At 43.4% G+C, this 12,235-nt stretch overlaps 1 protein-coding gene across 1 annotated transcript in view; it reads right to left on the reverse strand.

Annotated features, from left to right (window-relative positions):
• The window catches only part of EPHA4 (EPH receptor A4), a 104,419-nt gene that overhangs the window by 19,216 nt on the left and 72,968 nt on the right, over positions 1-12,235 (reverse strand). The window contains exons 6-9 of the mRNA XM_014879547.2: positions 7,912-8,036; positions 6,591-6,750; positions 5,476-5,587; positions 352-410 (exon numbers count right to left, since the gene is read on the reverse strand). Of these exons, the coding sequence (XP_014735033.1) occupies positions 352-410; positions 5,476-5,587; positions 6,591-6,750; positions 7,912-8,036 (456 nt within the window). The remainder of the gene's footprint in view (positions 1-351; positions 411-5,475; positions 5,588-6,590; positions 6,751-7,911; positions 8,037-12,235) is intronic.

A 12,235-nucleotide genomic window follows, 5' to 3' on the forward strand; every position in this document is an offset into this window, starting at 1 on the left:
AGTTCACATTCCCTTTCCTGCAGGATTGCCTCTGGCCCATTCAGAAACTGCTTGAGCAGAGCATTGTTAGGAAAAATCCCACCTAGAAAGTGGCTAAGAACAGGTATCTTTCAGTAGCAAGGAACAACGGAAAAATTTGATAAACCTTTCTCCTGTCTGTACCCTCAAAACCCAGATTTTACCCAGATACTTCTATTTTTCCTGGTACTAGAGTAAATAAATGTTTGCAAGAGGGGAAATCAGAAACCTATTCGCTGTAAAGAAGAATGCAATCCCTTATTTCCTGAGCACCAGAACACGAGCCATGTTTTACAGCCCAAACCAAAAACCCCAAGCACCAGGGCCCTTTACCTTGGTTCAAGTGTTTCTCCTCATCTGCCTCCTGCTTTGCCTTGCTGTACTTACTGCGCCTGTCAGAACAAAACACAGCATGTGAGCTCAGAACAGGGACCTCACTCTGAAACAAGCTCGGCCATCCTGACCTGCAGAGACTTGAGCTGCTGGCACCTGCCACAGCCATGACACAACACACAGCCAGGGCAGGAGGATCCTCACTCTCCTCTGCGTGCTACTGGCATCAACAGAGCATCGATGGAAACACAGATCCATTTATATCTCAGCATTTAAAGAAAAAAAAAAAAGTTCATGCTTCGGCTACTTTTTCTTCAAACTTGCTTTTGCAATTGAGGGGCCAAATTGCTTTTTAGCACTACCACACAGGGATTTAAATGCTACAACGGAAGTGTTTTGGTAGATTGACTTTCAAACATCATTAGGTAAATGCCAACATCAATACACTTACTTAACTGCAAATTTAAAACTGGAAACAAGTCTCTTACCACAAAAATCAGGATCTCATCAGAAAAAAAAGAAAAACCACCAACTCTGACCATCAAAAATTAAGATCCTAAGGATTTTGCTTATTCTTCTAATCACTGCTTAATTGAAAAGGCTGAAGAAGTCCTGATGGCAGACCTCCTCTACTCACTCTCTGAGCTGGAGGCAATAACATAGCAGAGTATGTTCATTCTATAGATTACTACTTCTACACCTACACCTGTGATACTGCAATCTAGTTACATACTTAATTAGTTCAGCTTTCAGCTTCAATGGACAAGGAGCATTATGAAAAGCTAATACCAGAAGTTAGTCCATTAGGGAGGATATTCAGGAGTCTGCTCAGCCAAATGTGTAGGAATTTGAAGTTGCCCTGCATCCAGTGGTACGTAGATGCAGAGAAACGATTTGGGCTTTTACTCATCCATCCTTGAATGCTCAGAACCAAGCAGAGAACAGACACTGCTGAAGAGAAGGGCTTACTGTTGCTTACTCTCAGTTTGCCTGTTCCTGGGAAATCCAAGTTTCCCAGGAGAGCTGGGGTGGAGAGAAGAGGGAAGGCAGAAGGGGAAACCAAGCCTGGAGAACAGGAGATGAGACTGGCACTGTGCAGCTGCTGCCTGGAGTGGGGCAGGGGACAACCAGGCCTGCCAGGGACACCAGGGTGAGACTGGGTTAATTGATAGGCTGGAAATGGTGAGTACGGAGAAGAGGAAAATGGGAGCAGGTACAACAAAAATCTGTGAGTTAAAAGGGGTCAGAAAACTCACAGATAACAGAAAAGTCCTAACTGGGAGCCTCACTTGCAGCAAATCTCCCTGAGTCTTACCATACCTCTCCTGTCAGCAAAACCCCTCTGCCCCTTAGCAAAAAGCATCTCGCTTCCCACTCTGCACCTGCCCTGTGGGGAATGGCAGCTTCCCACTGCTGTCAGCTGGGAGCCCATCTCCCAGCCTTTGCACTCCTCGTGCTGGGTCATATCATACAACACACTACGCCAAGAATAAAAAAAAAAAAAAATAAATTAACCATGAAACAGAGGGGAAAAAATCCTGTTTGACATGTGAATACAACCTGATCTTGGAACCAAGCGTCACAGCTCCCAACATTGACAGGACTTGTGTTCACACAGAAAAAGCAGGTACACATACAAACATAAACCAGTGGGAGCTTCTCTTCTTGACACAAGTAACTGAAACACAAATGGCTCCAAGCACAAGAAGAGCATTATTAAAACCCACACTGGATCCAAACAGCCATTTAAACAGTTTATTTGCCCCGGAACTTACAGCACTGGTATCATAGAGTTGAGTGAAATAATGGGATGATGTTCTACACCCAGCTACTGAACTGAGTAAGAAGGAAGAGGCAGCACAAATCTCACTCAAGGCCACAAAAGACCAGGCCAGCTAAGGGGAGTGCAGAGATGGTTTCAGGTACTATACAACTTCTCTCAGAAGAAAGGAAAAAAGGGAAAAAGAAGATTCTGCATTTTAATCAGGATTCTTCAAATTAATTTTATTAATGTTCAGGCACAGATGGGAAATGCAAAATGCAAACAGACTTCGCATGAAAGCATTTTAAGTATGAAGAAAGTCTCTTTATCTTATTTTTGAAAAGTACAAGCATCCTCACAACAGATTAAAAAATAACCTTCCCCCACTAAAACTCCAAGACAGCAAAAAGCGAAGGGAAACAAAGGGATTATTGTTCAAGCAATGTAATTGTAGCTTATTAAGTTTAAATAATACCTTCTAAACTAACTACCTACTTCCACCTCTGGCCGCGTCACCTGCTGACCTCTCCTGCCTGGCTTGGGGCAGGACACTGCTGAGTGCCATTGTCCTGCAGAGCAGCCCAGGAGCCCCACGCCACGGGGCACAGGGGCTGGGGCTGCCTCTGGGGCAGCTCACCTGAGTGCCAGAAGGGAGCCTTTGTCACAGATCTGAATCCCCTAATTACAGGGATTTGGGCAGTGGTGATTAAGTAGCCGGCATTCAGGAAAAGAACACAGAAGCTTTCAGGAACTGCAGGGGTCAGAGACAGGCAGAGCTACAGGTGGGGCTGGTGATGAAGAGGAGTTAACAGCAGGGGGAATTAGCAGGCACTGAGGTGAAACAGCATGGCCCTGCTCCCACCTCCTCCTTCCCACAAAGAGGGGCAGGGGGGGCTCAGCACCAGGCTGGCACAGCACCTGCTCCAACACCACCGGGAAAAGGTGGGCAAATGTGTCAGCAGAGTGAAGATAGATCAATTTATCGGCTGGAAGAATTTCTGAGAGAAACTTTCAGATGACCAGAGATTTGGTAAGACCATCTCACAAGCCCTTTTAGAAGGTTCCCCAAATCCTTTTCAACTCATATTGAGATGCTGCAATTTCCCCCAGCATTCCTTCAGAGCAGGCTTTAGGAACACCCAGCCATGTCCTGCCTGCTGCTCCACGGATGTCCCCATCCAAACCTCGGGAAGTTTAAACCAGCATTAGGCAGATTGGTTCTCACATAGCAGGACAGAGCCAAACAGCTTGAGCTGCCTAAAGGCAAAGAAGGCAAAGTCCTTTGCCTAATTCTGCTCTAAAGATGAATTTTGGGATTTGAACGATGTCTTGAAAAAAGCATGAGGCTAAATTACCAGTAATAACCCAGAGTTCCAAAGTGAGCACTCACAGCATATGCCCAGCTCCCACGTTTGGCTCGTGGATGCAGAGAGGCCATGTCTGCAGGCCAAAGCACAGGTTTGACTGTACAAATATGACTTTTAGGTCATGGCTAGATTACAAAACCTTCTCACAGGGGCAGAAAATCTTTTTCTCATCTGAAGTAATTTTGGAACAAAGTATAATTATTTTGCTATTAACTTCTGCTGGCGTTGGAACATCGTGAAATATCCCCAAAGTCCACACCTCTAAATGACATTGTGATAGTGGTTGAAATCATTAGAGTAACACTGAATGTTAAAGTAGATTCTGTTTATTGAGAGCTACTTCCAGCTACTGCAGAGCTGTGTATTGAGAGCTATTAATTAGCAAGGCACCTTGCATTAGTATGCACGGAGTAGTTTCACTGTCCTAATATTTCATTCATCTTGCTCTGCCTTTCCCCTTCCCTGGCCTCTCTGAGAGACACCAGGGCAGAGCCACGGGACATCCCCAGCCCACGGCCACCAGGATGCTTTTATCTCCACTGCCACCAGTGCCTGGCCCAGGCTTTTGTCCCTGCTGCCCACCTGCTCCGTGGTGCCTTTGTGGGCAGAGATGAGTGGGCAGACAGCCCTGGGCAGACCTGTGTGAGCCCAGCAGGTCTGTCAGTACCTGGCTCCAGGCAGCCTCTCCTCTGACAGCTTTACGGCCCATCCTAACGAGAATCAATACGAGGGCAAGGGGTTGACAGTTCATTTTCTAAAGAGTGATCCATTGAGGGCCAATCACCAAGCAGTGTTTATCAGCCTTGGGAAGAGACATTTTTTTATAGGGGGAGAAGGGGAAGGAATCATCTCAAAGCAGCTCGACAGGCTCAATTCTCCAAGGTGGCGACTCATAATTAGAAATCCAATGTATCCTGCTATCAATCCTACCTTAAATAATAAAGTGATCAATAAAAGCAGAGAGGAGATTAAGTCATCAAGCTCAGTGATGCTATTTTCTGTTGCAATGGCTTTTAATAAACCTGTCTCTCCACACATTTTCATATGTTCTGCTCTTCTTTCCTCTTGCCAGCATGGAGGCTTTGAGCTGAACACCCACAGAAAGCGATCACAATGCTTGTCTACTTTCCAGATATTACAATCACAGTCACCTAACGGCTCTCTAGGACAATTTAAAGAGAGCAAATGAAGAGGAGTTTGAACACATTTACAGCTGATGCCATTAAACTGACCAACAGAGACCGACAAAATGTGCATCCCTCAGATCCCAGGCTTCAGATGCAGTAATGATACAACCAGTTTTATCTCAAAATTACAGAGGCAAGATCATGCTGATCTTTTTAAATGAGATTGAACACAAAAATGAAGACAGAAACATTCACACTGTGTTTCTGCTACACTGTCCTCCCACTCACAGGATTGCTCCTGATGCCTGGGTTGAATTTGGGAGAATGAACAAGCACTTGGTAGATTATGGTGCTGCATTGATGAAATAGCCATCGATCCAGTTCTGCTGTGTTACTGCATCTGATGCTGAATGACTGTGGCTTCCATTTTACAGTCATATCCCCTCACACAGGAAGGACTAGTACAGACTAACACAAACATCACAGTATAGCAGTCTGATGGCTCAGTTAACAAAACCGACCTTGTTTATTCCTTGTCCATCAGGAGTCAGCCCAAGAAAATCTACTGTACCCACAGCCATTAAACTTAACTTCAAATTACACTAACCACAAGTCTCTAGCTGGCTTGCTTCTCAATGCCAGTTATTGGAATCAGCTTTGCATTTGAAGGGCAAATAGAGCTGGAACTATTGCCATTACATCACATGCTGCTTGGTACTAATGTCGAGAAGATCAAAGCTACATGGGAGAAGGCTTGTAATGCAAATGTACTGTTTATGATGCTAATCAAAGAATTTAGCTTTGTTTGGAGGAGACAAAAAGCTCCCTGATGAAAGAGAGAGAAGGAGAGAGAAGCTTAAGTTCTTACCTCCTGCTGATGACAAAGGCTGCAATGAGAATGACCACAAGAACAACACTGCCAGCCACTGAAACAAGAAGCACTGTGGGATTGGTACCATCGCCGATGATGGGGGAAGGAACTGGAAACAGAAAAGGGAGCATTTGTGTCAGACAAATTCAAAAAATCAACCTAGGTAGCACTCAATGAGCTTTTTGGCTTATGAAGGCAGTTTAGAGTAGCACTCAAATCTACTTTCAGGCCTTTATTATATAGTCATTTGACACAATTTTCCAACAGGGTGCTAATGAGCTGACGACATGATATTTGATAATGATTTGGGGAACTTCAGTTCACCAGGAACAAGGACTCCCTCTCCTTCTCCCCTCCAGCGCTGCTCAGAGGGTATAATGACTACATTTTTTGCCTTTCCAATTGCTTTCCACACTTCTTTCCTCCTCCTTTTTCTCTCAGGGGGGCCGGATGATCACTTTGCAACTGACAGTAGGAGAGTAAGTTATTTTAAAATGTCTACTCTCCTCCTGATGGATTGTTTTCAGTTGTTAACACCCTGAATGATATTGCCACTAACTGGCATGACCTTAACTTGATTTAAGGAGACCTGTATGTCCAAAATAAAATAGGCTTGGTCACAGTGCCTTTCTGCCACTGAAAAGCAAACATTTTGGGGTCTAAATCTGCATGTTTCCTTGAACAAAGTGAAAAGCCCTACTGACAATGTAGTTTGAACATTCTTGTCTTTATGTAACCGTCTAAGGAAAAGGGCAAGTATGGGAGTTGATGTAGGACACTCAACTGATCTATGTCAATAGCTTGCAGCAGGCAGAAACAGGATTCTACTCTCCTTGAAATAAGATATTCCAGAAATGTGCAAATGTCTACTTTTACAGAAAACAAGACCTCTCAAGAATCGATGGCTTCCAAGTGTTTATGGGGTGCCTGTTTCCTTATGCCACAGTGTCACTGCTAGAATCTACAACACAGCCTATCCAAACACCGCCTGGGGTCAGCTGCACGGCATCCCTCCACACACAGCCCAGGCACGCAGCAGGGACGTCCAGCCCGGTGACCTGTGCAGCCTGTGCCGGGCGAGGAGCAGCAGAGCTCGGTGGCAGAGCCCTTACCTGTGTTGGTGGTGAACTCGAAGGGCCCGCTGAAGTCGCCGTATCCCGCTGCCGTCCTGGCGCGCACGTGGAACACGTAGGAGGTGAGCGGGTTGAGGCCCTTGATGTCCGTGTTCCTGGAGGCCGTCTTCACGATGCGATAGCTGCGCTCGTTCTGGTCCTGCCGGCACACACACGACACCGCGCTGATGGAGGGAAAACGAACCCGGCACCCCGCTGCCTTGCCAAAACTGCGCCGTGAGTAACGGCAATGGAATTCTCTAAATGCATCCCCAGGGCTCCTGCTGCTGGCCTCGCTCAACCCCCTACCACTGTGTGCTGCGTGGGGCTCCGAGCCAGCCAAAAAAGGAGGATGATGCAGTAGGTATGATGCTCATATATCACTGATTATTTAAGAAGTCACACAATGAAAACCTTTGGAAAACGGCCAAGCATTCAAATAGGATCCTCTTGATGAACAAGCACATTTTACTCACACATGCTGGCACTTTCTTTTTATTCTTACCAGCCAGAAGATATATAAAAAATTATAAAAATATTTTAAAAAGAAAAGACTTAGAAAATGTCTTCCAGAAAGTCCATTATTAAAAACTGTCCTATTTTTGGCTGGAAAATCCATCAGAAAATGTAATAATCCAGCTTCCCTGCAAATCAGATGCCTTTTTCTATATGTGGAAAGCAAGTAAGTGATTTTTTTTTAATAAAAAAATTTAGAAGCATGCGTGTGCATGTGAGAGACAGCGAACACAAGCAAGAGCAGGTAATTGTTCATTTTCGCAGAGAGCCTTCAAAGAAAATAGCTCTTTTCATAATTCCCTACTTGAGAAGTTATTTGAAGGAATAACATCTCCCTCTAACTTGGAAAGTATGAAGAATCTAATTTTCTCTCCTTATTCTCTATTAAAAGCCAGCCAGTCCACACTATCACTCGAAGCAGAGGCTGTCGGCAAACAGATCTTATTATTATGACTCTGTTATATACTTCATTATTATACTTCTGTCTGTGAAGTAAAGCTAATGTCTCACTTCTGCCCAACATTATTGACTCTCATTATAAATGCGATTGCTATAAAAGCTCCATTTCTAGGTAGGAAAGAAATAACAAAATAAACTCATGCCATACAGTGGGAACAGCTTCTGAGTCTTACTCTTTCAAGCAACCATTCAAGTGCATGAAATCCTTAATTGGATTTTATTAAACTGAATCTATTTGGTTTCAAATGATGGAATCCTATCTGGAAATAAACTGCAGTGGAATGAAATAAAAAAGCTCTGCCCAAGCCCAAAGGGAACTTCTTACTTGTCCATTTTGGAGCAGTACCTTTTCATAGTATTTGACCTCATACTCCAGGATGACTCCATTTGGCCTGTCAGGCTCCAGCCAAGCCAAGGCAACGCTGTGCCTTGTTATCTCCTTAGCCTGGATCAATGCAATCGGGGACGGAGCTGCCAGAAGGAAAAAAAAAAATATATAAGCAATAATTTAGTTTTAACGAGGAACGTGTATTTTTAGTTGTAACTTTCACAATATGAGCACTTTCAGAAACGGTGTTTTTCTTGGGGAGTGGGGGTGAGGGGAAATTAGAAGCATTAAAGATTTTTCCTGTTTTCTCTACCAAAATTACATTTAATCATCTCTAAAAAAGATTGGATTTGGATGCTGGACAGTACTAGATAGGTGGGTTTTGAAAGTAACAACACAGTTGTCTAAACACTGCAATGTTCATCCTGCCCATGAAGGCAAAAACCTTTATGAAAGATCATGTACTAAAAGGATCTTTTATTTTTGTCCTTTGTCATTTTGGTCCACAGTCGTTCTTTTCTTCCATCTCATAAAATTAGCTGATGCTATTCCATTAGCTATTTACTTTAAAGGAATTATGAAGTTCCTGAGGATTCAATCTGGTTTTCTCTAAAGCTGAGAAAATATTTCCACTGAATTAAGTAAGGCCAAGGTAAAGCTGACTACATATGAATTTGGTCCCTCCCATTAAAACCAGGAAACTTGTACTTCAAGAGTCTGAGCCAATTTGTGCCTCCTAACTTGCCCTGCTTACACCCAAATCTGTGAGCAGCCAAGGGCCAGATTCTGGCTTTGGTAGCTCCTTCCCAGCCAGCAGATAGCAGAGACTGATCCAGTGTGTCCCGAAATGGCATCTCCTGACCCTGTCCCGTGTGGGGCTGCACCGATGCCATGAACAGAAAGAGCAGGATTGCACCACCAAGGGTAAGGGCTGCAGCATTTTTGGAAAAACTCTACCTAGCAACAAGCGAAACTCCAAGACCTTTTAAACTGTATCTGTGTCAGTCATAAAGGCTGCAATGAAGAAGATAATGGAAAGCATCTCTTTGTGCACCGTGCACTGTCTAAAGAGCCCCTGCTAATGCTGAAGTTCAGGTTTCTGGCTGGCTGGAGGACAATGCCTTCTCCCTCTGCCTGTGATAGCAGCAGATTCATGGCTGTGTGGGGAACGGGTTTTCTGAAGATTTATGAACCCGGCTGCCCCTTTCTTGCTGTTGTGTTGCTGTGTGGTCACATCTCTAGCCAGCTGTTATCAAGCCCTTTTGATGCTGACAATAGCTGGTATAAATGGCGGAGTCTCCAGGGATAAAAAGGGACATTCATGAAATTTTTAATCTTATCTAACAAAGCTGTCCTGTATAACCAGAGATTAGAGGTCTTCCTAAATTGAATATATTTCTTCTTTTGTCCCCTGATGCCGTAGCTGCTCTTTTTTTCCCCATTTCCCTTTCTTTTTGTTTCTTTTTCTACCTTTAACTTTGGGATGACGATCCATGAAAATGTAATAAAGCTAAAAGTATCCTTGAAAGAGGTATCCTTGAAAACTACCAAGAAAGGCAAAGAAATAAAACAGTCACTATAAATGAAAGGAAAATTGAATGTTGAAAGCCTCAAACCTACTTGACCATATCAGACAGCTCTGATGGAAGTGAAAATAACTGGTAGATGCTGCAGTCACAAAAGGGTGTCTCCTCTTGATGTGAAACCATCAGGGAGCTGCTTCCCGATTTACTATTTGACAGTTTGGCATCTCTGTTAGAATTGCCTCCAAAACCTTTATCTCTTTTTTCCTTGTCTGTCTCTCACAGGCAAAGGCAAATACTGAATGACAGAGGAGACTATAAACACAGCCAACAGGGAGGATCCAGGTGTGCTCCATCAAATTATATCTGTGGCATGACTGCAAACCTGCTTAATAACCTCACACTTCCTCAAGAGAGGATCAAACCTTTTTTTAATTCCCCTCTGCAATAAGAATACTGCTCAGCTAATAAATTAGAAATCGGATTTGTTACCCTAAAGCACGCACGCACACGCCATTACTGATAAACCAAGCGGACAGAAATCTGCTTAGTTAATCGCTGCCTCACGCAGGGCAGACAAGCAATTCTTTTTACTGAGAATCCATCACTTATGCTGGTCTGACCTCAAGAACTGTAGAGAGAAAGTTCACTTTCTTTCCTTTATCCTCTCTTTAACCTCCTTGGTTTCCCATTTCATTTCAGCAGGCATCTATATTGGAATTTACTGAGTCCTTCAATATTGGGCTGGTAAGTGCAGTATGAAAACACATTTCTTCTCTGTTGTAAAATGGCTATTTGCAGCAGAAGAATTTATATTAACTAAGCCTTCTTGTGAAAGACTCTCAGCTTTATAGAGCTTAACAAGTGCTTTCTCACATCTCCCAAAAACGGACAGCTGATCACTATACCATATTGGAATAAGCAACACGCTCCTGGCCCCCAGGACACAGAAAGGATTTGTACATCAATTCCTTCATTACTACTTACACTTTTAAGAATGGCTCTATTTTTTCCTTCTTGCCCTTTATATGCAAATTCATCCTCCTTAACTTTCAGTATCTTCTTTTGTCCTGGATTCTTCAGATGAGCCATTTGTTCCTGACTTTGTTCTGACTGCACATCCTGCCTCTCCATATGCTGTACAGAAATCCTAAGAATGCCAAAGTCCAACTACAGGACTGCAAGAAGTTCTTCAGGAGTGACATCCCTGCAGCACAGACCTACAGTGGTCTATGCAACAGGATGGTGAGCTCAGAGGACCCTGAGGAACTGGACCCAGTACCCACAGGGTACTACAGCTATCCCACCGCATAGACACAGTCCTCAGTTACAAATTCCCTTTTCTTTCTGCAAGTGGCCCTACAAATCAGGTGTATTTTTTCCCTTGTTTTTCAGGATCCACCATCTGACCTGAAAGACTGGATTCCTGGAAGAACAACAGCTTCTCCTTGCACATGTACTACCAAAGGGCATAAGAGTCTGGTCAACATTGTCCAGGACAAAGAGGACATCAGCACTGCCAGCTCAACAGGGCACTTCAGGCAGCAGACATAGCCTTCTGAGTGAGCTTGTGCAAAATATTTACATTCTTTGTTCTTCTCCCTTTTGCCTTTAAATTGCCTCTTAGAGATGATGTGAAGATAAACATGTAACAGGTTGTAAAATGATGCTTTGATCACAAGCAGAATAAAAGACAGAATATTCTGCTCTATGTGCGTGGGCTAACTTCATTAGATGCACACATTCCTACATAAAACACATTGAGGACAGCTTGACCAAAAAGAATAACGTACACAATTAAGATGCTCACAGTTTCCCATGTGACTTATTGAAGGGAGCAGGAGATCACTTTTTCTTTCACTTTTTGCACTTCCCTCCATCCTGCTCCCTTATGTTTGGAAAGGAGCAGTAAGCAATGACTTATTTCTCAACCATCACTGCTTACAGCAGCAAGCTTTCTGCCACACGTGCACAGACTGCACATACCAAGCACCAATTCTACCAGAACAGCCCTTCTCACAAAATGAGGTATTTTGGTATCTAAAAAGGGGTCTCTCCTTGAACAAAAGCACCAAGTGTAACTTTTCCCGAGTTCAAAGCTCAGCAGTTCCTCTCCCTTAAGAACCCTGCTCCCTACTGATGTGAATGTTGCAATTTTCTTTCATCTACTTCCTCAATAACCTGCCATTAAACACCTACTAGTAGTTTTATTACCTCAGTTCTGAGCTTGCAGCCTAGAGAGAGAGAAAGAGCACAGATGTACTACAAAAACTTCACCCAAATGCCATAAAGCCATATCCCAAGGCTAGCGAGTGCTGAATTGTAGCAGTTTTGAGGCACTTTAAAGGATGGCAGAGGCAAGAGTGTCAGTTTTTCATTACTGGTTCAAATTAGGAGGGGTGGGGGAGAATGGAAAGAGGAAAAAAACAGGAAATAAATAGATGCAATAAAGTCTCTGGCATGTAGGCATCCATGAGTGAAAACAGCCCTTTATAAAACTACAGCACATGAGTACTCAGATATCAAAGATACACAATGCCCAGTGTTTTATTGAAGATGCCTTCTTGCCCACAGCAGGGTTTACTTTCCACTCCCCATGATTTGAATTTAAATGGATCATGTTTACTCAAGGGGTCTTTCACTGACTGAAAAATATACCCACAGTTTGTACATTATCTCAGCTAAATTCAAATAACATATTTAAATTTAATTACTTGAAGCTTAGGGGTTTTCATGCTTTTCTTTATTCTCTCAATTGCACACAACACTTATTTGTTCTTATCAATGGCTATGCGCTTTGTCAAGCATCAAAATTAAAT

The sequence above is a fragment of the Sturnus vulgaris genome, chromosome 10 (assembly GCF_052056855.1).
Source record: "Sturnus vulgaris isolate bStuVul1 chromosome 10, bStuVul1.hap1, whole genome shotgun sequence".
In the NCBI taxonomy this organism is placed as follows: domain Eukaryota; kingdom Metazoa; phylum Chordata; class Aves; order Passeriformes; family Sturnidae; genus Sturnus; species Sturnus vulgaris.